General features: G+C 41.4%; 1 protein-coding gene across 2 annotated transcripts; it reads right to left on the bottom strand.

The window, feature by feature from the left end:
• Positions 1-724: 724 nt before the first annotated feature.
• On the bottom strand, positions 725-25,728 carry tspan14 (tetraspanin 14). 2 transcript variants are annotated; one of them, XM_034185195.1, is made up of 9 exons: positions 25,619-25,728; positions 18,958-19,044; positions 16,868-16,918; positions 12,709-12,855; positions 12,463-12,633; positions 10,885-11,010; positions 7,355-7,410; positions 1,700-1,807; positions 725-1,519 (listed from the first exon to the last, which is right to left on the bottom strand). In XM_034185195.1, the coding sequence occupies exons 2-9, from the start codon at positions 19,036-19,038 to the stop codon at positions 1,489-1,491; spliced, it is 771 nt and encodes a 256-aa protein (XP_034041086.1). In that variant the 5' UTR covers positions 19,039-19,044; positions 25,619-25,728; the 3' UTR covers positions 725-1,488. The 2 variants fall into 2 exon arrangements, with proteins under 2 accessions (XP_034041086.1, XP_034041085.1); XM_034185194.1 differs by having other exon boundaries at positions 1,700-1,813; positions 7,360-7,410.
• Between the last annotated feature and the right edge of the window lie 1,785 nt (positions 25,729-27,513).

The raw sequence follows: 27,513 nt of genomic DNA, 5'->3' as shown, positions 1-27,513 counted from the left end.
CGGATACTTTTCTAATAGACCGTATGCGGCCCTGGACGGACTGGTGTCCTGTCCAGGGTGAACTCCGCCTCTCACTCGATGATTGCTGAAACAACCCCCCCCCATATGAGGCTTCATTGGACAAAGCAAGTATAGAAATTTAACTGATTTTATGAAGACTCTAAACCTGGAATCAGCTTTTTAAAATCATTTCTCAGTGATGTTTGTCTGGAACAGAAAATGTTTTTGTCAGAATATGTAAAAACCAACAGAGACATGACGTCACAGGTTTTAATGTTGGTGAATGTTCCAACAAACAAACAGACTAAATTTTATTTGATTGTATAAAAAGACCAACAGGAAGAAAAACAATTCACACTTATTCACACTTCATTTTTTATGCAGTCAAATTCAACAAGTGAGGAAAAACAAGTCTGCAGAAAAAAAAGAAAAAAGGAAGCAAAATGTGTTAAAACAAAAAGATTTGTTCAACATTCATCAGTTCATCCAGTGTGAAACCTTCAGTCACATGACCTGAACAATCCCACTCACTTCCTGGATGTGGGATGACAGCAGGTTAACATGCTAAATGTTAGCATGCTAATTATACACATGCTTGTTTTCATTTTAGGAACATTAGCATGTTAGCACACGCTAAACAGAATGCCATCAAGTGTTAAAAGTCTAGCATTACACTGTAGCATAAAATTAAGGAACTACAGCAACATAGCAATATTAACTACCATTTTGTGGTAGCGTAATAGTATGGCTTTTTCATACATTTTTACATTAGCATGTACTTTCTGTGCTTAACTTTACTAGCCATATACTAATATTTTTAATATTTCCATGGCTAGTTGTTGTAGTTATATAGTACCAAGCTGTTGTTATAGTTAGCGATGTGTTAGCATGCTAACACACTTGCATGACAAATGGCAAATCAATTTGCCCATTTCTACACACTGTTGTTACTCAGCCAATTTTAGCATGTTGACACAGCGCTAATCTTTAGCCGCACTCTATATGTGTTACTTTCATATATCCAAATTTAGCATGTGTTAGTATTTGCCAGTATGTCTGCATTCACACGTAGCGCTGGTACAATGATGTTCGTTGCAGAACAGGAATGTGGAATAATGTTTGTGGTCCTGAACCTGAATGCTGTTTTTGGAAGCGCCCGGCATGTGTCCAGGTTTCATCTCCGCGGCCTAGCAACCCTTTCCATTCACATTCTATAAAATGGGTTTGTGAATGTGATGCGGTCGTGATTCAGACAGAAAGGAAAAATAAACATTTTGTTGTTGGGAATGTTTCACCTGAAAGTATCAAAAAGACGTCCGCTGTTTGCACGTAAAGGCTTCATGGCGTCCAACATGAATCAAAAAAAAGGCGACGGCAGAACTCTGAAGCAGGAAGGCACATGAGGTTAAAGTCCAACAACACAGGTGGAGGTGCTGTCCCCTGCTGGCCACGCTCAGTAACACAACCTCACCTTTTCAATGTCTGAGATCAGAGTCCGGGCCAGGTAGATCCCCACCATCTGTACAAACAAACAGACGTCATTCAGTCATTTCTTACAAAACTAGATTTTGTGACTATTTCATTCACACGGACCAAAGTTTTGAATGCTGCAATTCTCCATATATTGTAGCTACGAGTGAAGCCCACCACTTTTTAACAACTCCGCCTCCCACTAACAGGAATTTTTAAGTTATTTTACCTGCAGCAATGAGATGACAATGAAGACCATGGCCACAGTGTAGAGGTTGCCAGGCAACCAGTCCTCCAATGCTGTGATGCAACCTTTAGTGTAAATATAATCGGACCACTCTGTCTGTGTGACATCACAAACACCAGAGTCATATTTTACTGTATTATTCTGAAAACTTCTTTTTACAAATGCAGAAAACAACAGACTACATTTCTAAATAAGGACATAAACTAGCAGCTAACAGCTCTGCTGCTATCACGGCGCAACTTATCAGTCCAGGACTTTACCAGTGTTCTTAATACAAACCAAATTCCAATGAAGTTGGAACGTTGTGTAAAATGTAAATAAAAACAGAATACAATGATTTTGAAATCCTCTTCAACCTATATTCAATTGAATACACCACAAAGACAAGATATTTAATGTTCAAACTGATAGATGTTATTGTTTTCGTGCAAATATTTGCTCATTTTGAAATGGATGCCTGCAACATGTTTCAAAAAGCTGGGACAGTGGTATGTTTCCCACTGTGTTACATCACCTTTCCTTCTAACAACACTCAATAAGCGTTTGGGAACTGAGGACACTAACTGTTGAAGCTTTGTAGGTGGAATTCTTTCCCATTCTTGCCTGATGTACGACTTCAGTTCAACAGTCCAGGGTCTCCGATGTCGTATTTTGTGCTTCATAATGCGCCACATATTTTCAATGGGCGACAGGTCTGGACTGCAGGCAGGCCAGTCTAGTACCCGCACTCTTTTACTACGAAGCCATGCTGTTGGAACACGTGCAGAATGTGTCTTGGCATTGTCTTGCTGAAATAAGCAGGGACGTCCCTGAAAAAGACGTTGCTTGGATGGCAGCATGTGTTGCTCCAAAACCTGGATGTACCTTTCAGCATTGATGGTGCCATCACAGATGTGTAAGTTGTCCATGTCATGGACACTAACACACCCCCATACCATCACAGATGTTGGCCTTTGAACTTTGCACTGGTAACAATCTGGATGGTCTTTTTCCTCTTTTGTCCAGAGGACACGACATCCATGATTTCCAAAAACAATTTGAAATGTGGACTCATCAGACCACAGCACACTTTTCCACTTTGCGTCTGTCCATTTCAAATGAGCTTGGGCCCAGAGAAGGCGGCGGTGTTTCTAGATGTTGTTGATGTTTGGCTTTCACTTTGCATGGTAGAGTTTTAACTTGCACTTGTAGATGTAACAACAAACTGTGTTAACTGACAATGGTTTTCTGAAGTGTTCCTGAGCCCACGTGGTAAGATCCTTTACACAATGAAGTTGGTTTTTAATGCAGTGCCGCCGGGGGGGGGGGGGTCACGGGCATTCAAAGTTGGTTTTCGGCCTTGCCACTTACGTGTAGAAAGTTCTCCAGATTCTCTGAATATATTATGGACTGTAGATGATGGAATCCCTAAATTCCTTGCAATTGAACATTGAGAAACATTGTTCTTAAACTGTTGGAATATTTTTCAGAGTTATTCACAAAGTGGTGATCCTCACCCCATCCTTAATTGTGATTGTCATGATTGGGTATAAAAGGAGCATCCCCAAAAAGCTCAGTCGTTCACATTTAGTGTCCTCAGTTCCCAAACGCTTATTGAGTGTTGTTAGAAGGAAAGGTGATGTAACACAGTGGTAAACATACCACTGTCCCAGCTTTTTTGAAATGTGTTGCAGGCATCCATTTCAAAATGAGCAAATATTTGACAAAAGCAAAGTTTATCAGTTTGAACATTAAATATCTTGTCTTTGTGGTGTATTCAATTGAATATAGGTTGAAGAGGATTTGAAAATCATTGTATTCTGTTTTTATTTACATTTTACACAACGTCCCAACTTCATTGGAATTGGGCTTGTAAGTTAAAAAAAATTCTTTAGAAATCTTTGATGTTTGTCTGTAAATTAAAGCAATAAAGACACGCACATCCAAAACACATAAAAAGGTGTGCAGGATCAAAAAATATGCCAAAGGAAAAAAAAAAAACGAATGATCCGCACAGCCACAGCGCAATTGGAGTGTATTGGAAACAAATTCCACCATCTTGTTGTGTGGTCATTAATAAATCAATCTTGATGGACATGTTTAATGATTCATTCATTTAATGTTAAAATAAGGAAAAGGTTTTTATTCAAATAATAAAATGGTTACTGTTTAAAGAGCCTTTGTTTTAGTTATAAGCGTAGCAGCAGGTGTGAGTTTGCAGAGACAACAGGAGAGCTGAACGCTCAGCACCTTTAACTAGATGAAGGTCACCTCTGCAGCTTCAACCTCAAATTGGTGGCGTTTTTTTGAAACACTTTCCTCACATTTTGAATGGCAGAGATGCTCTCTTCTTCTGTCTGGACTTCAAATTTTGGTATATTTATTTAGACTAACAAAGAAGGCCCTTTATCAGCCCATAATGCAAAAGCCTCGGCAGGGGACCTAAACATCCCTGACCCCCCGGCTTTTTAAGGTGATTTTTCAATTCCCTTAACGATGAGAAAAAATCCTGCTGGGAACCCTGTTAACTACAACTGCATAAACAAAATGCTGTTAAGTGTTTGCAGAACAAACGTTATGGCACGTTCGTTCATATGGCAGAAGATTTAACATAAAATTATGCTATACACTACTTTTGAATTCATGTTTTGATTTTGCGTATAACAATGCGATTAATCGCGTTTAAAATTTTTAATCGTGGCCCAGCTCTAGTATTTCATAATTACATTAACTTTGATCAATAAATTCACACCTTAACACACCGACGTCACAGCGCCACTGTGACAGAAGTGTAAAAGCTAATCAGCTTTCATAATAACCTCTGCCAATGAAGTTTTCGCCCATGTATTTGTCTTTGTCCCTATTTTTAACATTATGGCGATAGCGCAGTTTATGTGATGGGGAGGGAATGAACTGCAAACTCAACACCCATTACTACGTTGGACAACATTAAAATTGAGGATGCCCCACCGGCTGTTCCTGCAACATCAAATATTTTGTGTCTGCTGCCTATAACCTGTGTGGAACTTCTTAAATCCAAACCTCATGTTAGGCATACTGTATATGCTTCTCTTGAACCACCCCCAAATCCTAACAATGTCAACTCCACTGAGGACCTTAATTTGGGTCTCATTAATATACGATCACTGTCCTCAAAATCACTGTTGATAAATGATCTAATTATGGATCACCACTTAGATATGATTGGTTTATGTGAAACCTGGCTTAAACCTATTGCTGTCCTCCCCTTAAATGAGGCCTGCCCACCGGTGTACACATTTTGTCACGTCCCTCGTGATACGAATCAAGGAGGGAGTGTTGCTCTAATTTATACATCTGGATTTAGCTTACTAGCTGTTGGAGGTCTGAAATATAATTCATTTGACCATCTGACTCTCTGCTCTGCCCAGAATATTACTTATAACCAAGGTCAAAACAATAAAAAAAAAAAAAAAAAAAATCAACCATGTTATTTTGTCACCGTATATAGGCCCCTGGGCCCATATTCTGGATTCTTAGAGGAATTTGGTGAGTTTATATCTAACTTGCAGGGGTCCGTCTTAGGCCCCTGCTTTTCTCCCTTTATATAGCATCCCTTGGGCACATATTGCAGCCTTTTGGGATTACTTAACAATGCTATGCTGATGATACTCAGTTATACATGCCGACTGCTGGTAACTGCTGGTAATCTCATACAACTAAAATCCTTAGAAGATTGCCTTGCATCAGTAAAAAGCTGGATGTCCAGAAATTTCTTACTTTTAAACTCGGACAGGACCGAGATGATGGTTTGTGGTCCAGTGAGACATCGGCATCAATTTGACCAGTTAACACTTAGCCTAAGCTCGGGTGTCATACATCACACTGACAAAGTGAGGAACCTTGGGGTAATTTTTGGTCCTACGTTGTCCTTTGACCTCCACATCAGAGATATTACAAGGACTGCTTTCTTCCACTTGCGAAATATAGCGAAGATTCATCCCATCCTGTCTATGGCTGATGCTGAAACCCTGATTCATGCATTTATTTCTTCTAGATTGGACTACTGCAATGTTATATTTTCTGGATTACCGCAGTCCAGCATTAGGGCTCTCCAATTGGTTCAAAATGCTGCTGCCAGACTTTTGACAGGAAGCAGAAAGTTTGACCACATTACACCCATTTTAGCATCTCTTCACTGGCTTCCTGTCCCAGTGAGATCAGCACTTATTTTCCCTTTTGGATGGCTACCATACTACTGTAGTATGGTACTATGCTTCCTGTCCTTTTAAATTCATTTTATTAGTAACGGAACAGGTCTCTGCCTCAATGTTACCTAAATTCTGGGTCTGTTAGTGAAGCTTAGGGTTAGCAGCCACTGATCACCTTAGTGTTTTCTCTGCTTTCCTGTTGATTTCCTGCTGATGAATTCTACCTTATGTGTGGTTTTCAGGCCGAATGATTCTGCTCTTTTTCTCTCTGTCCAAGGTACAGAGGGAAATGTGCGGTAGTGGCGTCTGCGGACAACGGGATGCTGGATTGACCGCGAGATGCCAGCTGATGCAGCAGATGTTTCGATATTCTGTTTCTTCAGCTTGTAAAAACTTTGTAACTGGTAGCATGGCCTAAGCAGAGGGTCACCCTTCTGAGTCTGGTCTGCTTGAGGTTTAAATGGACTGCATTTATATAGCGCTTTTCCATCTGCATCAGACGCTCACAACGCTTTACACATCAATACCTCACATTCACTGCAATGTCAGGGTGCTGCCATACAAGGTGCCCACTACACACAGGGAGCAACTAGGGGATTAACAACCTTGCCCAAGGGCCCTTAGTAATTTTCCGGTCAGGAAGGGATTTGAACCAAGGATCCTCTGGTCTCAAGCCCAAATCTTTCTTCCTCAAATCATTAGAGGGAGTTTTTCCTTACAACTATTGCCTGTGTTCTTGCTCTATGGGTTGGTAAGATTACACCTTACCAATTAATTGAAACTGAAAATTGACAAGGGCGTGCATCACCACGGTAACAGACACACAAGTACACATATCACCACATGTATATGTCACGCAGCCAGTTGCTTTATTCTTTTGATTGTTTAATCTTAACTGAATGATTTGTTTTAACTAGTGTTTTTTTGCAGCTTGACTGAGTATGGACTTAGGGATCCTAACTGACTCAGCTGGGACAGATCAGGCTGCACGAGGACACTGCGATGACTGGGGGACAAGCTGGGCTGCGACAGCGCTGAGGACCGTGGGAGTCCCGAGATACAGCGAGTGCTGGATACAACGCCTAACTACAGCTAAGTGAAGGAAAGAAATGAAGCCACCTCCTCCTTCTGTGTGGGGGTTTGTCACACTTTGTGTGGTGCTGAGACGATCGCTCTCCTTTACAGCGTAGTGTAACTTCAGTTTTTATTATGTTGAATTGTGCTTTTAGTTTGGTAGAGTTTTATTTCTATTTTTTTTATAAACTTTTGTAAATAAACTTTCTAATATTCATATGGCTTTTTAGTTTTTTTTAATAGTGGAAGGATTTCTATGCTGGTAAAAGTTGAACCTTTTATTAGTGTTGTGATGTTACCAACCACGACATATCCATGAACTTTTTTTAAGTTCATGTCCCATTTCAATAGTTTTGAGCAGATGTTAAAATGCTTTGAGCCATTTTTCAGTCACTTTACCGGGTCTTTCTTTCTCACGTCATAGCCGCACTGTGTGTTCACCACCGTTTCCTGGGAGAAAACAAACACACACACACTAAGTTTAAAAACACTACAACTGCAAACTGGTGGCATCTGCAGAAAAAAAAAGTGACACTCAACACACAGGCTTTCAGCACACGTTTGTTCCCACGTTTACTCCACGTCAGAGTTCATGGTCATGAAAATGAAAGCTTTTCTGACATGAGTATTGGTTTACTCTGTGGCAACCAAATGTCCCCTGTAGGTGGCGCCATGTGGCTATGTTACAAACATTTCACTTCACACTTCCACAAACAAACAGTTTGTGAGCCAACTGGGAGCTAAAGTGCAGTTTTACCAAAACAACTCACACCACTGACACGATTACACAACCTGATCCAGAAACACAGCGAGAGTCGAGCTCAACAGGGTCTTCTTTCCCCAGTGATTTTGCCAAGCCTGTTCCATTAGCTGTGGTTTCACTAGATAGTGTGTAGGGACAGTGGGAAGCTCGTTCATCCATTCAGGCGCATCACTAATTAGATGACAAGGTATTTGGCTACCTTAAGAGAGTCACAGTTACTCCTGCCGTTTACCAACACTTCATTAAATTTCTTCACTGTGACATTCAGAGCACTGGGCAGAAATCACATTGCATCAACACCCGCCGCGGGCCTTCGCGAGTCTGTGGTGGAGGTGTTGGAGACGAGGATGTAACCTTCTTCATGACTTGTTACAATAACCTTATGTTGAGGAAACTGGTCAGCATCCAGGACAGCACCTCCCACCCCCTGCATGCCACACTGATGTCCTGTCAGAGGACCTTCAGCCACAGTCTGAGACCACTGAGGTCCTTCCTACCTGTGGCAATCAGACTGTATAACTCCTCCCCCTTCTGCAGGATGAATACATGATGATCAGAGTTTTCCAGTTACTCAGAGCTATGTGCAATACTGTCAAACATCTTGTGCAAGTGTCTTCAGTCATTTTGCATAAACATGTTGTACTCACTGTTCTCATTGTAAAAAAAAAAAAAAAAAAATCAAAAAACTAATGTTCACTGTTTAGCCACCCTGGCAAAACAATTTCCTTTGGGATAAATATTTTTTTTTTTTCCTCATTCTTATTAAATATGTACAATTATTTAAAAAAGTAAGAAGTCAGCGTGGATGGAAGCAGAATTTATGTTTAAAGATGAGACATTCTGCAGCTTTAGAGTCTACATTTATTTATTCATCTGAAATGATGTTTTCAGGAAACATCACAGTTTATGTGAACTATGAGATCACCCAAACTTCAAGTTCAATAATTATTCAGATATTTTCATTCTCTTAACAAGAGCAAGGCGAGATTTCTGACATCCACCAATCCAGATCCGGATCGCCTCCAAAATACAGGAGGCTTCCATACCCTAATATCGATCTAATTTCATCAAAATCTGTGTTGTAATTTTTCACCTAATCCTGCTAACAGTTAGACAAATAAATAAATAAACACCAGTGATTTCATTACCTCCTTGGAGGATGTAATGAGTCATTATTTAGTATCACACTTAACCTCCTGAAGTATCACACTTAACCTCCTGAATATCAGGAGACACACACACACAACACATATATATATATGTCCTGGTAGTCAGGAGGATATGGAAAGAAAATAACCTGAGTAAAACCAAATACAACCCCTGGCAATAATTATGGAATCACCGGCCTCGGAGGATGTTCATTCAGTTGTTTAATTTTGTAGAAAAAAAGCAGATCACAGACATGACACAAAACTAAAGTCATTTCAAATGGCAACTTTCTGGCTTTAAGAAACACTATAAGAAATCAGGAAAAATAATTGTGGCAGTCAGTAACGGTTACTTTTTTAGACCAAGCAGAGGGAAAAAAATATGGAATCACTCAATTCTGAGGAAAAAATTATGGAATCATGAAAAACAAAATAATGCTCCAAACACATCACTAGTATTTTGTTGCACCACCTCTGGCTTTTATAACAGCTTGCAGTCTCTGAGGCATGGACTTAATGAGTGACAAACAGTACTCTTCATCAATCTGGCTCCAACTTTCTCTGATTGCTGTTGCCAGATCAGCTTTGCAGGTTGGAGCCTTGTCATGGACCATTTTCTTCAACTTCCACCAAAGATTTTCAACTGGATTAAGATCCGGACTATTTGCAGGCCATGACATTGACCCTATGTGTCTTTTTGCAAGGAATGTTTTCACAGTTTTTGCTCTATGGCAAGATGCATTATCATCTTGAAAAATGATTTCATCATCCCCAAACATCCTTTCAATTGATGGGATAAGAAAAGTGTCCAAAATATCAACGTAAACTTGTGCATTTATTGATGATGTAATGACAGCCATCTCCCCAGTGCCTTTACCTGACATGCAGCCCCATATCATCAATGACTGTGGAAATTTACATGTTCTCTTCAGGCAGTCATCTTTATAAATCTCATTGGAACGGCACCAAACAAAAGTTCCAGCATCATCACCTTGCCCAATGCAGATTTGAGATTCATCACTGAATATGACTTTCATCCAGTCATCCACAGTCCACGATTGCTTCTCCTTAGCCCACTGTAACCTTGTTTTTTTCTGTTTAGGTGTTAATGATGGCTTTCGTTTAGCTTTTCTGTATGTAAATCCCATTTCCTTAGGTGGTTTCTTACAGTTCAGTCACAGACGTTGACTCCAGTTTCTTCCCATTCATTCTTCATTTGTTTTGTTGTGCATTTTCGATTTTTGAGACATATTGCTTCAAGTTTTCTGTCTTGACGCTTTGATGTCTTCCTTGGTCTACCAGTATGTTTGCCTTTAACAACCTTCCCACGTTGTTTGTATTTGGTCCAGAGTTTAGACACAGCTGACTGTGAACAACCAACATCTTTTGCAACATTGCGTGATGATTTACCCTCTTTTAAGAGTTTGATAATCCTCTCCTTTGTTTCAATTGACATCTCTCGTGTTGGAGCCATGATTCATGTCAGTCCACTTGGTGCAACAGCTCTCCAAGGTGTGATCACTCATTTTTAGATGCAGACTAACGAGCAGATCTGATTTGATGCAGGTGTTAGTTTTGGGGATGAAAATTTACAGGGTGATTCCATAATTTATTCCTCAGAATTGAGTGATTCCATATTTTTTTCCCTCTGCTTGGTCTAAAAAAGTAACCGTTACTGACTGCCACAATTTTTTTTTCCTGATTTCTTATAGTGTTTCTTTAAGCCAGAAAGTTGCCATTTGAAATGACTTTAGTTTTGTGTCATGTCTGTGATCTGCTTTTTTTCTACAAAATCAAACTACTGAATGAACATCCTCCGAGGCTGGTGATTCCATAATTTTTGCCAGGGGTTGTATATACTGTAGGATTCTATAAATCTCTGTTTATTTGCCCAGGGGTCCAACTCAAATTTAACAAAAACAAATCATGTGATTACGCTGCCACCTAGTGGCCCGCTGTGCTGTAAATGCACATATTTACAGCACAGAACCCAAAGTAGACGGTCAAACTCACAGCAGGATCAGCTTTACAGCAAGAAAAAGGAACACCGCACTTCTCCCGGCTGCGATGGGTCCCGTTACAGCTGAAGTACACATTCAGGTTCCAGTCCACAGGGTCCTGAGCGCCGCAGCAGTGGTTCTGCAAGAGAAACCAGATATGCTGATCCTCTGTTCTCCACCACAATGGAGTTAAAATCAAACAATCCAGATGTTCAGATTGTCCGCTCTCAGCCTTCACTCACGCTGTCCATCCCATTTCAGAGCTCATAAGTAACCTGACAAATGAAAACTCACCCTGAGAGTGACCGGTTTCTTGCCAAAAGCTGAACAAAAGAGTACCACAAGGAACGACCACCATGAAGACGAACTGATGAGCAAGGGAATATACTATATTCATGCAAAATTTGAAGGCAAAAAAAAAAAAAAAAAAGCACAAATTGCGACCAATTTTTTTTTGGTGGTTTGAGTGTTTGACCTTCCTGTGACCTTGATCCTTTTTGGTTCTGAAATGTATCTTGCCAGGGCTGCTATGTGTGAAGTCGCAAGAGTCTGCGATTTAAACTGTGTGCTGCACCGTGAGTTAAAGGTGAAAAATGCAATGATTACAATAAATAAATAAATACCGACTAACATATCTTGCCAAAAAAGATGAGGATTATTTTCACAGTTATGGACACAGACAGTGTGGTACTGTAAGATAAATCTGTCTGCAGGAGGCGGGTCTCAAAAAAGTGAGCCCTGTAGACCTGCTGATGCTGAAGAACACATCAGCAGGTCTACAGGGTCTGGTGTTGCAGACCGAACGCTCTGCCCCTAAAAAAAAAAAAAAATGGGTCCACCTTTTGCATCTGTGCATGCATCATTTCAGACCACAGCAGCACATCTGAGACAGAGTCTCTTCTCTTCTCACCTCTTAAATCATTCTAAAGTCAGTTTGAAGCAGAAACTTGATGAAATTCCATGATGCTTTGAAATGACCGACGCGCAGTGAACGCATCAGCTAGTTTAGCTGCAGCGCTCTGATCGCTTCCTCCGTCTTTCATGATGAAATAATGCTGAATTTATGTGGAAATGATTGTTGGAGAAAAGCTTCAGATATCTGTGGCTGAAACAGATGATGACTGGAGGCAGTCTGAAGGAGAAACGAGGTGATAATCAGTGAACCGTGTCATCGGGGGGACCGACGTTTAGGGGGACTGTTCGGTCTGCGACACCAGGCTGAACAGGAGGAGTTTTTTTAACAAAAGAGACCTGATCCAGGCTCTGGTCACCCACGTGTTTTCTAGCAAACTGCAGCTGAAAAGTTGTTCTCTTTTTCAGAAAATCCTTCACTGTTGCTTCACTCCACTGATGACACAACCAGAGACCTTCACATCATCCTGACTGGTCATCAGGAGATGACACCTGGTAGTCAGGAGGCTAATGAGGGACCACAGCATCGCGGCCCCACTGTTTTATCTGGTTAAGGGATCAAACCTACGAGCTGCTGGTCACAAGGCTGACGCAGCAGCAGACCAGGGGATTCTGAAAACACACACACACACACACACACGATGAGGTGACAGATGTGTTTCTTGACTAAAGTCGTTACCAGCCTCTGCAGAGAGTCGATCAGGTTCTGCAGGTCAATGTCGTCTCTGTAGGCTTTGATGTTGGCCAGGAAGAACTCGTTGATCCATTCTCTGAGTTGGCTCTGAAACACCACCGCCAGCACCGCCGCCGCCAGCTCCAAGAAGAAGATTAATCCAATCACCCCGGAAAACTGATGCACACAAAACACAGGACAGGTTCCAGCACCTTCCAGCAACAACCCAGTTCCCCCAGACTGCATACGTACAAATTTCAGCAGACAGATGTTCTCCCTCAGAGCGCCCACACAGCCAGCAAAGCCCAGGGTGAAGGTGACTCCACCCACTACCAGCACAAGCCACACCGGGTCAAACCCATGGAGACGGGTCACCTGGGTCAGGTCCAGCAGAACGCCCTGTGAACACACCAGACCCGCTTATCTGCTGCTCATTTCAAACCCTTTAACAGTATGACATCAAGCAGGTGCTTTAAAATGGCCGTGGTGTCTTTTGATGGATCAAATGCTGACAAGCGTGTTTTAGAGATAAAACAGTGTTTTCACTAGATAGTGAAAAGTAAAAAAGGACTTTTTAGCACAAACTTGAATTTGAGGTTCAGCAAATCCAAACTGAAAGAATCTTAAAACCCGGTCTGTTTGCTGCTGCCAGACTCTCTGTATGTGATGGGGTCGAGTCTTTGGCACAGACCCACAGTGTGCTGAGGCACTAGTTTGACCACACCCATTGTTTCTGTCTGATGACGTTTGTGTCACAGGTTCCATCTTTTATCTGCAGACTTAATCAAATAGACGGAATAAAAAACACCAAAAAAAAACCAGCTGGGCACAGCTGGACCATTACAACTCAGAAAGACAGAACATTTACTCTATAATTTCCGTTCATGTGATTTGGATGAAGATATGTGACTATTTCAGCTACAGTTTACCGATAAACAGTTTTAAATGTCATATTATACACTTAAAAATCATAAAGGCAACACTTTTGTTTTTGCTCCCATTTTTCATGAGCTGAACTCAAAGATATAAAACAGTTTCTATATACACAAAAGACAAATCTGTCTAAGAATGTGTGATGTTTGGCTCAATGGGTGCAATGTTGAGAAATGTTGGTTTCTCCCTAATTTTTCTGGGTCAGGCTCAGCACTTCATTCACCCCGTGTGTGTGTGTGTGTAAATGTACACACACACACAGCAAGTAAATTAAGTATTTAACCTATTACAGCTAATTTCAAGGTCAGCTTGGGACTCCGATGAGGGCGGTCGCTCCCCTTCGGCGGGGGCGGTGCAGTTTTAGCTGCAGCCCCCGTTCTTCTCGACCAAGCTGACGGCGGCGCATCTCAGGGTTGCTGCGTGACCTTCACCCACTTGCCTCAATTCGGATAACGGACTTCTTCAAACTTAGTGCACATAAACGATGTCAAATGTGTATGTGCTGTCTTTAATTCTGACGTGTGCCATTATTACAGTAAACAAGTAATAATTCAGGACTAATTGCTGTCTGAGGTAACTGAAGTGTAAACATAATTTCTCCACTGTGAGATCAATAAAGTACATCTCATCTCATCTAATTTATGGACATCTACGGTTTGATTTGTATGTGTGGATTATTTGGTTGTTACTGACATCTGGTGAAAATTTCATGTCAATAGCACCTTTAGAAATACATTTACTAGGGGTGTAACGATACACAAAAATCACGGTTCGATATGTACCTCGGTTCTGAGGTCATGGTTTGGTTTATTTTTGGTACAGTACGGGAACAAAATGCAAAACCTAAATTTGCTTGTTGTTTAAACCAACAATTTATTGTAACATTATACAAACAGGAAAATAAAATAATTGCAAAGTGCTGCCTGGTAATAAGTTTAATTTAATTAGCTTATAATGCGCCAAATCACAGCAAAAGCCGTCTCAGGGCGCAAGTTAAATAAAATGTTCTGAAATATACAACAAATATGTCAGTTGATTTCCTGAAAGCTGCACTCCTCATGTGGTGTTAATTCACACACACATTGTAAATAAGGTCTTACTTTTAGTGAAGAAAAGTTGCTCTGCGACACTTTGTGCCGTCAGATCGGTTAGCACAGCGGAGCCCCCCCCTCTTTCCCCACTGGTTCTGTCAAAAAAGTCACAGCGCCTCAATAACGTCTCATTTACCACAAGCCTGCGTGCGATCCTGGCTGCACACGCAATGAAATGTCAAGAAAAAGTTATACAAAATTACTCAGTTCTCCGTGTGGAGCAGGGACACCGTGTGCACACACTGGATGACGCATGCGTCAATATTTACATGTAACACTTCAAGGGGAAATAAAGCATTTACGGTATGTATTTAATTAAAAGTAAAAAAATCTTTCTGTCTAACATCTTTCTGTGTAAATATCTCATGTTACAACATGGAGACCGGCAGCTTATAGGCAAGTGTGGACTATTTATGTACAATTTCTTTTTTCTTTTTAAAATTGGTGGGTGCAGCTAATACTCAGGGGTGCTCTATAGTTGAGAAATTATGGTAAACACCTGAACTCACCCGTGCACAGCCCTGTACCGAACATCCCGTACCGAAACGGTTCAATACAAATACATGTATCGTTACACACTTAATATTTACTGGGAGGGGTCAGAAATTTTCATCTTAGGTGCATGTCCACTGTGAGACATAATCTTTAAAAAAATAAAAATAAAATAATAATAATAATAATAAATAAATAAATCCAGAAATCACAATGTATGATTTTTTAAAAATTTATTTGTATGTTACTGCTGCAAATAAGTATTTGATCACCTACCAACCAGCAAGAATTCTGTCTCTCACAGACCTGTTGAAGAAGCCCTCTTATTCTGCACTCTTTACCTGTATTAATTGCACCTGTTTGAACTTGTTACCTGTATAAAAGACACCTGTTCACACAATGAATCACACTCCAACCTGTCCACCATAGCCAAGACCAAAGAGCTGTCTAAGGACACCAGGGACAAAACTGTAGACCTGCACAAGGCTGGGATGGACTACAGGACAACAGGCAAGCAGCTTGGTAGAAGACAATAACTGTTATGATTATTTATTAGAAAGTGGAAGAAATACAAGATGACTGTCAATCTCCCTCGGTCTGGGATTCCATGCAAGATCTCACTTTGTAGGGTAAGGATGATTCTGAGAAAACTCAGGACTACACAGGAGCACCTGGTCAATTACCTGAAGAGAGCTGGGACCACAGTCACAAAGATTACATTAGTAACACATGATGCTGTCATGGTTTAAAATCCAGCAGGGCAGCAAGGTCCCCCTGCTCAAGCCAGCACATGTCCAGGCCCGTTTGAAATTCACCAATGACCATCTGGATGATCCAGAGGAGGCATGGGAGAAGGTAATGTGGTCAGATGAGACCAGAATAGAGCTTTTTGGAATCAACTCCACTTACCATGTTTAGAGGATGAGAACAACCCCAAGAAAACCATCCAAACCGTGAAGTATGGGGGTGGAAACATCATACTCTGGGGGTGCTCTTCTGCAAAGGGAACAGGATGACTGCACAGCATTGAAGGGAGGATGGATGGGGTCATGTATTGCGAGATTTTGGCAAACAACCTCCTTCCCTAAGTAAGCGCATTGAAGATGGGTCATGGCTGGGTCTTCCAGCATGACAATGACCCCAAACACACAGCCAGGGCAACTAAGGAGGGGCTCCGTAAGAAGCATTTCAAGGTCCTGGAGTAGCCTGGCCAGTCTCCAGACCTGAACTCAATAGAAAATCTTTGGAGGGAGCTGAAACTCCGAACCTGAAAGATCTAGAGAAGATCTGTATGGAGGAGTGGACCAAAATCCCTGCTGCAGTGTATGAAAACCTGGTGAAAAACTACAGGAAACGTTTGACCTCTGTAATGGAAGACAAGGGCTACTGTACCAAATATTAACATTGATTTTTTACAGGTGTTCATTCTGGAATTTTTTTTTTTAGATTATGTCTCTCACAGTGGACATGCATCTAAAGCTGGGTTCACACAGCAGGATAATTAGGCCGATATCGGACCCGATCTTCCCCTTCCGACAATCTTAAGGACGCCCCGACAATCGTGATGACGCTAAAGATAATCTTATCAGATCTTCCTGCCGTGTGTGGTGTCTTCAGAGCGCTCTGATCTGCTCGGAAGGGCATCAGGAGCGCTCAGGCCGCAAATCGGGGCTAATCACAGGGTGTTCAAATACTTATTTTCCTCACTGTGTGTGTGTGTGTTCAATGTCCAAACATTTAAACTTCTTTCAGTCAGAGTATATTTTGAAGACACCTTGCTGAATCCTGAAAAACTGAGTAGTGTTTTTATTATTATTTTCTAACATGATATAAACTCAATGAATAGTTATTTAAAACCACCAAATGTGTGTTACAGCGTTAATGTGCAGATTCACCTTTTCACTCCACGCCCAGAACCCGACGGCGATGAAAGCAGCACCCGCCAACTGCAACAGAAACACCAGCTTTTAGTCCGAGTCCACGTCAGTGTCTGCAGACGGCTCTCTGCGCCGTCAGCTCTGGCAGAGTTTCCTTAGACATTGCAAGATGTTTCTCCTGAAAGAGATTCTATGAAAGTTGTCAACATCAAAGTGGTTTGGGCCTTTCTGTGGCTCAGCACTGAAGAACCCGTCTACCTTTAAACCGCATTCATCAGGGGGATACATAATAAAGGACATAAAAATACGATATGTGCAAAGTGGTTCATTTTGATCATGTGAAGCTTTTATTTTTATGCTTTAACTGGAGGACAGAGTGAAGCTTTGGACTGTCTGTGGCACTTCCTGTTTCAAGCAGCAGATGGGGCAGATGACATCACTTCTCACCAGTGCAGCAGCAAACAGGAAACAGCTTGCAGCCAGCTGGAAACACAACTGCTCAAATGGCACATGCTTTAAAAAGAAAAACACTCACAGGCAACTACAACTCCTGTTCAAATCAGGATTGTTTTCATCACGTTAACCTGTTGATCAGTTTGTCAAATAATAAATTAGCATTCAATAAACTCTTTGCCTTCTCATACTTTTCCAATTTCCTCTATTTGTTTTTATGAAACTGAAAAAATACTGAATTGCCAAACAGCAAACATGTTCAAAACCATCACAGTCCATTTACCCAGATACATTTTTTTCAAATTCATTTATCTTAAGAAATGTTCTGCCCCTTCTCCAGGTCCGGGGTACAGTGGCAATAGACCAAGCAGCTCAACACACACTTCAATATCCTCAACCAAGTCCTCTAAAATCCTGAGGTGTTCCCAAGCCAGCTGGGAAATATAATCCCTCCAGTGTCCTGGGTCTTCCCAGGACCCTCCTCCCAGTTGAGGCCAATGGGGGGCATCTTCACCAGATGTCTGAATGACCTCAGCTGACTCCTTGTGATGTGAAGAAGCAGCGGCTCTTCTCAGAGTCCCTCCTGGACATTCGAATTTCTCACCCTGTCCAAGAGTTTAAGCCCAGATACCTGACAGAAGAACCTCTGCCGCAGAAGAACCACAGCCTTGATCCTTCAGTCATGACTCAAAGTTCATCACCACAGGTGAGGGTAGCAGTGCAAATCAAGTCTCACCTTCTGGCTCAGCTCCTTCTTCACTACAATGGTCCGCTGTCGCAGACCACCCTGCCTTCACTGCGCATGCAGAGCTCAGCAGTCTGAGTCTGACTCTCTGAGTCAGACTCTCTGAATCTGACTCTCTTCACCCAAAGTGATCAAATGTATTAATGGAAATGTGATTATTAACCATCAGATGACAAAGTAAAACCTCTTAAATCATTCTAAAGTCAGTTTTAAGCAGAAATTAGGCAAAACTCTGTGACGCTTTGAAATGATTGACGCGCAGTGAACGAGCAAACAGCTCACGTTTGCTCGCTCTGATCACTCTAATCAGCTCGTTTGCTCGCTCTGATCACTCTGATCAGCTCATGTTTGCTCGCTCTGATCACTCTGATCAGCTCATGTTTGCTCGCTCTGATCACTCTGATCAGCTCATGTTTGCTCGCTCTGATCACTCTGATCAGCTCATGTTTGCTCGCTCTGATCACTCTGATCAGCTCATGTTTGCTCGCTCTGATCACTCTGATCAGCTCATGTTTGCTCGCTCTGATCACTCTGATCAGCTCATGTTTGCTCGCTCTGATCACTCTGATCAGCTCATGTTTGCTCGCTCTGATCACTCTGATCAGCTCATGTTTGCTCGCTCTGATCACTCTGATCAGCTCATGTTTGCTCGCTCTGATCACTCTGATCAGCTCATGTTTGCTCGCTCTGATCACTCTGATCAGCTCATGTTTGCTCGCTCTGATCAGCTCATGTTTGCTCGCTCTTTCTCCGTCTTTTATAATGAAATAATGCTGAATTTACGTGGCAATGATTGATTTAGAAAAGTTTCAGATATCTGTCGTTGAGACAGATGACGACTGGAGGCAGTTTAGAGGCTGGTTAGAATACATGAATGAATGAATGGTTAGAATTTTTGAAGTGTCCTCACCCAGAAGATGATGTTGTAGCTGAACATCAGGTATTTATAGCAGCAGCTGACCTCAGCGTTCTCATAGCGGTAGTAGTACATGTCCTCCTGAAACATCAGCATGGCACCACGTCACAAACCTCAGCAGCATCAAACAGGTCTCACACACTAACTTATTAACCATTACTACTTACATGATTCACAGCCAAAACAGCACATTTAGATCTTTGACTGCAACTCATCATTTTTAGTGTCATTAACCAACACTTTTAAATAACAATTAGTCTAAAAGAAAATATCAAACGGTGTCTGTTAGAAAAATAAATTAATACAAAAAATAATAAAATATCACAATTTCTCCAAACCAAAGATGTCTCCAAATTATAGTATTTGTCTGACTTTAAATGTTTTAGCTCCTCAAAACCAGCTCAAATCTGCTAAAACTCAATTCAACTTGTTCTATCCTCTAGATTCCTACTTGTTTTAAAGAATTTTAACCAGACAACTTGACCAATATGGATTCTTTTTTTATTATTATTTTAACCAATATTTGGGAGATTTTTTAAAAATGAACCCAAAATATACATAAAAAATGAAAATGATTCCTAAAATTTCATTACAAAACCCTTATGACAAAGAAATGGAACTGAGGCTAAATATGAACATTATAAATAACCACCAACCAAAGTACATCACTCTGCCATCACTTGGAGTGGCAGGCACCGTGTCACATCGCACAGCGTTGCATCGCACAGCATTTACATAAAACAGGCTTCTCATTTATTTTGGCCCCTCCCAGCTTATCAGTCCAATAAAAAAAAAAATTAATGGCAGCTGGTACCTTTGCCTCTGTCTTGTAGCAAATGTGACCAAGGGGTGATGGGGCCCCAGCTATGCTTGACAGCATTATAAACAATGCTGTCAGAGCGTCCTCTGCTGGACAAACTATACAGTAACTGAACTTGGAGAACCACTACAATGCATCTTCAACCTTAGGCTGCTGATAAGGACCGTGCCCACCCTCTGGAAGACTTCATGCATCATTCCACTTCCTAAGAAGAACCGGCCCAGTGAGCTGAATGACCTCCAACCAGTGGCGCTCACTTCACACCTGATGAAGACGGAGTGGCTCTTCCTCGACTTCCTCAAACCCCAGGTGCAACACGCCCAGGACTGGGCGTGTTGCACCTGTTGGTGTTGGTGCCTGTTGGTGTGGAGGCTGCCATCCTCTACCTGCTACACAGCACCCACTCAGACCTGGATAAGGGAAGCGGCACAGTGAAGATTCTCTTCCTGGACTTTTCGAGTGCCTTCCATACCATCCAGCCCCTTGTGCTTCAGAATAAACTGAACAGGATGCAAGTAGACCCCTGCCTGTTCACTTGGATCTCCAGCTACCTCACTGACAGACCGCAGTATGTCAGGCTGAGGGACACCACGTCTGACACTGTGATCACCAGCACTGGAGCACCCCAGGGCACAGTGCTGGCCCTTCTTCTCTTCACCCTGTACACCTCTGACATCTGCTACAACTCTGAACTGTGTCACATCCAGAAGTTTGCAGATGACACAGCCATTGTTGGATGCATCAGAGATGACAGAGAGGAGGAGTACAGGAGCCTAGTGAAGGACTTTCTTGCCTGGTGTCACACACACCACCTACAGCTCAACACCTCAAAGACAAAGGAGCTGGTCATTGACTTTGGGAAGTCCAGACCAAGACCATGACCAGTTCTGATCCAGGGAGCTGAGGTGGAGGCTGTGGATTCCTACAAGTACCTCAGGCTGTGGCTGGACAGTAAACTGGACAACCCACATCAACCACCTGTACAGGAAGGGACAGAGCAGCCTGGACTTCCTGAGGAGGCTGCCGTCGTTTAGTGATATAAATTGAAATTGAAAAAATTAATGTCTGAAAGGAAATGCTTTTGAGAAAAAAAATACAGGTTTTGTTTATTTTTATTTATGTCCAGAGAAAGGATCCAGTGACCAATTTCATATTTATTTACTTTAAGAATCAATAAAATGTTGATGACATAGAAAACCGGTAAAGTCTACTTTTAGTACACAGAAAATTCACAAGAGGTATCGATAAGGGAATCAATAAGGAATCTGATCGATAAGCAGAATCGATAGATAAAATCTTATCAATACCCATCCCTAGCTGCCATCTTCGTCCACAGTCTTGTCATTTCCCGTCTGGATTACTGTAAATATCTTCTCTTCTGTCTCCCTCGTGAATCCCTCCATAAACTTCAGCTAGTCCAGAATTCAGCTGCCCACGTCGTAACTCGAACCCCGTCTATCCACCACATCACTCCTGTCCTCCAACAGCTCCACTGGCTTCTGGTTCAGTTTCATATTCAATTCAAAATCCTCCTGTTAGCATTCAAGACCATTCACAACCTTGACCGATTTATCACCCCCTTTATCTGCCTATTGCCCTGTCTATTTTAGTGATTTTATTGTTGTTTCTTTTTATATAACAGCTGAGTGGATCCTTGTCATTTGACTGGTGCTTTGTATGCCACATGATATGGATTTAGGGCTGAAACAATTACTCGAATAATTCAATTACAAAAAAATTATCAAGGCAAATTCTGTGCCTCGAAGCTCCGTTTAACATTGTAGTACATATGTGCGGCCTGTGTGTCACGCTGCAGCGTCCCCAGAAAAAACAACAACAAAAAAAACAGAAGGCCAGAGCATAACAGCTAATCAAGTTAGCAACGATAGCTACCGCTTTCCAACACGACACACAGAGTAAAATAAAGTGTTTTAGGAGAACGACGGCCCACACTGATCATCTGAAATAGACTTACTGTGCATTTAAAGCAAAGCAGTGTGTTTGTCTATTTTTAAAAACACACGGTCTGCTCAACGTGGTGACTGACTATTGGGGTACCCACAGTCGAAGCCGGCTGCTATCTGTTTTGCTCAGAGTTGCACTGAGTGTTTTGCTTTTTAATTTTCGCTTCTTTTTTTGGGCAACACACAATGTTTCACAAACACGGTAATTTAAAAACAAACAAACAAACAAAAAAGTGACTGCGAGGCTTGCATGTTCAACCTCCAGCTGAAATGCACCTGCTGAATCGCAAAGAGATAAAAAAAAAAAGAAATCACGTAGGGACCCAAAATCACGTAGGGACCCAGTCCACCGACCTTTAAAAAAAAAAAAACCCTCAAAATTAAATTTCAAAGTTAAATTTTACAAGTTTGAGGGTGTGGGTGTGTGTGTGTGTGTGTGTGTGTGGGGGGGGTGTCAACAGAAAGCCACATCCCATCGCCATTTCAGCTAAATGTCAAGACTTTGACACAGCGACATTGTGCCATCCAATGCGGCATTAGGGAGAGCCCTGGACTACTGATTTATCCGATTACTCGATTAATCAATAGGCTATTCGATTACTAAAATAATGGATAGCTGCAGCCCTACATGGATTATTTGTTCCATTTAGTGTGCAATTTAGTTCCATACATTTTCTACCATAACACACCGTGAACCCTGCCCACACACACACACATACACACACACACACACTAGTGGGGGCAGCGTTTAGCTAAACATGGCAGAGTTTGTTTTGCTGACTGATAACGATTTGAACGAGCTAACTGATGGTGCTAATTCTTCTATCACACACAAAAACAAATCCACTACGCCATAAACCGTCTGGAAGCATGATGAGCTGTTTGAATGAAATCTGGACAAATTTCTGACATGATTTTTCGCAGGAGTGAGGAACTACACAAAGTCTGTTTTTTGGAAGTACACAAAGTCAGTGCACGGCATCATGGACTATATTGTCAGAATTATTTTTGGACTCCTATTTAAAGTTGGTGTCGGACTGTTAAGCACCAGTGGAACACCAAAATGTAAGTTCCTTTTCTGTTGTTTATAAATTAATAGAATATGAAATGACAAGGATCTATTTTAGCCGTTATATAAAACAAATAATGAATGTTTTTACATTTTTTCAATGGAATGAATATTTAATGAAATATTCGTACCACTGAACTCATAAACATTCATTATTTGTATATTAATGAACCTTGACTTTTACTGTACGGTGTCCTTGAGTGTCAAGAAAGGCACCTTCAAATAAAATGCATTATTATTATTATTTGACACAGTCAATTAAGATATACTGATAAGAAAAATGGAAGAGCATGGCTTTCAAGATATTGTTCTGAACTAGTCAAAGAGCTATTTACTTCACAGGCAACAATTTGTACAAATAAATCAGTATAGGTTCATTCCTCATCTATATGTGCCAGACATGGGTTCCTTCAGTTCAAGGTCCTGCATAGGTTACATATTTCCAAAGAAAAGCTGGCTAAGTTTTATCCAGGTACTGATCGCTTGTGTAATAGATGTAAGGCAGAAACAGGTTCACTCATTCACACCTTCTGGGCATGCTCTAAACTGCATAACTATTGGACATCTATACATTTTCAGAAATATATAATGTTAAATTTTCCTCTTCTGCTCTGACTGCAATTTTTGGAGTCATACCTCCAGACATCTTACATCCAAAATATAATTCAAATTCGATAGCATTTGTTACACTGATTCCAAGATGCCTGATACTTGAGGTGGAAACAGGAAGCCCCTCCTACACATGAGCAGTGGCTTGCAGAGCTCATGAGATTTTTGCATTTAGAAAAGATGGAGATACACCCTGGTAGGTTCAATTGAAAAATTTCTCAAGGCATGGCAGCCTTTTCTGACATATATGGAAACATTTAGAATGATCACCTTACCATGACTTGAAACCAAATCACAAATATACTATTAAAGTTAGCTGTGAAGTGAATCGATCTGTGTATTCTATTTCATTTTAATTGATTTTTTTATTTTTATTTATTGGTTCTTTATGTATATATTTTTATGTTTCTCCTTCTCTTTTTGTCAATTGTTGGGTTTGGTGTATAAAAAATGAACAGCACAGAACAGTATACTGCTGGAATGTTTTGTGAATAATGTACTGTTGAAAATGATAGATAAAATTGTAAAAATAAATAAATAAATAAATAAATCAGTCTATGTGTAGATTGAAGAATATTATATGTGCAGTACCTCAGGGATCAGATTTAGGTCCTAAAATGTTTATAATGTATATCAATGACATTTGCAAAGTATCAAATGTATTGCAGTTTGTGTAATTTGCAGATGACACAAATATTGTCTGCTCAGGTGTGGAACTGCAACAGCTTTTGGAGGTCATCACAGAGGAAATAAACAAGAGCAATCAGAGATTTCTGAAGTCTGCTAATCTGGATCCACATCACCTCCAAAGTTCAAAATTCAGTGGAGTCTTCAATGCTGTAAAATGTATCTGCAGTGGAATTCTGGTGACAATCTGTGAAGTAGTTTTGACATAATCCTTAAAAGCCTATAAAGAGAAACTTGATCCAGAATCCAGATCACCTACAAAATTTAATGGAGTGAATTCCTAGTGTAGCAGATAACTGAAACAATCATTCAAATGGTCATACAAACACCAAATTTGTCACAAATACACCTTAGACATGAACTCTTTTGGAAAAAAAAAAAAAAAACGATTGGCCACTTGAATTTTCAATAGGCAGCCAGGTAGGGGTCAAAATTTAAAAATGCTCCGATCAAATTGAAAACTACACCACATTATTTGTCTGATCATAAAGATTCCAAAAAGGTATAGTTTGGACTAGGCTATCTATGACTGAATGTTCTGGAGTTATGGGGTAAATTTTATCAGTCTCTTTTTCTTTGTTTTGCCAACCTCTACCCAATTAAATAGCTTTAGTCTTACATTGAGACACTGATTTATTTATTTTTTTGTCATGTACCTACTTTGTGACTTTTTGCCAAGCAATATGTGGTAGTAGGCTTATCCCCACACACTATGAGGGTTCAGAAGAATCCAGCACCAAACCACTTTAATGTCATCAATTCATACTTGCATTGAGTTTTTGGAATCACGCTTTAGTGCGCCACAATGTCAAATTACAGCGAAAACGCCGCATTTTATCCCGTCTTTGAACTTAAAGATCAGTAGCTAGACCTACTTTGATTTTAATTTTGATGCCATATTTCAATTCAGCACCCCAAAATATCCTCTTTTTTTTTTTTTTTTTTTTTTACTAGAATGGTTGTGGATTCCAAAATTTTTGAAAATCTCAAGAAAATGACACGCCCTAATAGGGTAATAAAAATTTATATTTCTGCCTACTCCTTTTTCAAATATAATAATGTAAATATTGCAAATATAGTCAACTTTGCTTGACGAAACAAATAAATAAATAAATAAAGCTGTTCACCATATTACGGCAGAAACCAGATTGTGAGATTATGTTTTAATTTACTTTTATTTTCGTGCTGTCTACTTTCAGTCAAATCGTGGAAAAGCGACAAAAGTATAAGTAAATCGTGATGCGGGCACAGAATGTGACGGTCACACAACTTTACCGCGGCTTTCCTCACACTTTTAATCTCTCCATCCTGAAAACTTTTCTCAGTCATCTCGTTTTGAAAATGTTACTTCAGGGTTTGATTCTTTTGTTTCTTGTCAGCGTTTATTAGCGGTGATCCGATAACTTTCAATAAACTTTATTCCAACACGGGGGCAGCAAAGCTGATCGGATAAGGCTAGCAGAACACCATTAGTGTCAATAAAAACTGAATAAATCCACTTTTTACCTGGCCTGAAGTCAAAGAAGCTGAGTTTAGTCAAATACTCCCGAGTCAAAACGACAAAATTAAAAACACAAACTTTACTTCTTTTTGTTCCCCTTCCGGCATACAGTCGGTCTATAAATAAGATGTTTAGCCTATTTCTGCCACCTACTGGACTGGAGGGCTCAAAAACTGACCTTTTTTTTTTAAAGATAACGAAGTGACGTAATACCCAGTAAAAATATGAAATAACCTACCACTAATTGCAGCAGAATTTATTTTTTCCACTATGAATGCAGAATGGTCTACTAAATGTCACACTAAAAGTCCCCTAAAATCCAAGTGGTGGAACAGTGCTAAATTTGCATATATTAAAAATGGCTGCCATAATAATACAAAATGCTCTAACTTTGTCCATCTGGGAGGAGACCCCGGGGAAGACCCAGGACTAGGTGGAGAGATTATATGTCCACACTGGCCTGGGAAGGCCTCGGGATCCCCCAGTCAGAGGTGGTCAATGTGGCACGGGAAAGGGAAGTCTGGGGTCCCCTGCTGGAGCTGTTGCCCCCTCGACCCAAACCCGGAAAAGCGGTTGTAGATGAGTGATGAGCTCTAACTTTGTCCCTAGTACATTTAGAATGATAATCTGGGGGTCTAAATTTTTGGGGCCAAGGAATAAAATGGAACCATTCATAAATGTCTAAGGCAAGGCCCTAATTATTCCATCCATCCATTTTCTTCCACTTTATCCGGAGTCGGGTCGCGGGAGCAGCAGCTCAAGCAAAGCCACCCAGACCTCTCAATCCACACACACTTCCCCCAGCTCCTCCGGGGGATCCCCGAGGCGTTCCCAAGCCAGCCAAGAGACGTAGTCCCTCCAGCGTGTCCTGGGTCTTCCCCGGGGCCTCCTCCCAATGGGACGTGCCCAGAACACTTCTCCAGTGAGGCGTCCAGGGGACATCCGGAAAAGATGCCCGAGCCACCTCAGTTGGCTCCTTTCAACATGGAGGAACAATGGCTCAACTCCAAGCCCCTCCTGAGTGACCAAGCTCCTCACCCTATCTCTAAGGGAACACCCAGCCACCCTTCGGAGGAAACTCATCTCGGCCGCTTGTACTCGCAATCTCGTTCTTTCAGTCATGAGCCAAAACTCATGACCATAGGTGAGGGTCAAAATATAGATTGATCGGTAAATCAAGAGCTTTGCCCCCCTGCTCAGCTCTCTCTTCACCACGACGGTCCGATACAGCGACCGCATCACTGCAGATGCTGCACCGATCCGTCTGTCGATCTCATGCTCCATCCGTCAATCGCTCGTGAAGAAGACCACGAGATACTTAAACTCCTCCACTTGAGGCAAGGACACTCCACCGACCTGAAGAGGGCAAGGCACCTTTTTCTGGTCGAGAACCATGGCCTTGGATTTGGAGGTGCTGATTTTCATCCCAGACGCTTCACACTCGGCTGAAAACCGCCCCAGTGCATGCTGAAGATCCTGATTTGACAAAGCCAACAGAACCACATCGTCCACAAACAGCAGAGATGAGATTCTGTGGTTCCCAAACCGGACCCCCTCTACACCCTGGCAGCGCCTAGAAATTCTGTCCATAAAGGTAATGAACAGAACCGGTGACAAAGGGCAGCCCTGGCGGAGGCCAACGTGCACTGGAAACAGGTTTGACTTACTACTGGCAATGCAAACCAAGCTCCTGCTGTGGTCGTACAGGGACCGGATAGCCCTTAACAAAGGACCCCATACTCCTGGATCACCCCCCACAGGGTGCCCCAAGGGACACAGTTGAACGCCTTCTCCAGATCCACAAAGCACATGGACTGGTTGGGCGAACTCCCTTGAACCCTCGAGCACCCGATGGAGGGTGTAGAGCTGGTCCAGTGTGCCGCGACCAGGACAAAAACCA

This window comes from Thalassophryne amazonica, chromosome 13 (assembly GCF_902500255.1).
Source record: "Thalassophryne amazonica chromosome 13, fThaAma1.1, whole genome shotgun sequence".
Lineage (NCBI taxonomy): Eukaryota > Metazoa > Chordata > Actinopteri > Batrachoidiformes > Batrachoididae > Thalassophryne > Thalassophryne amazonica.
The sequence above is the reverse complement of the archived record's forward strand: the minus strand, read 5'-3'. Positions and strand labels throughout refer to the sequence as shown.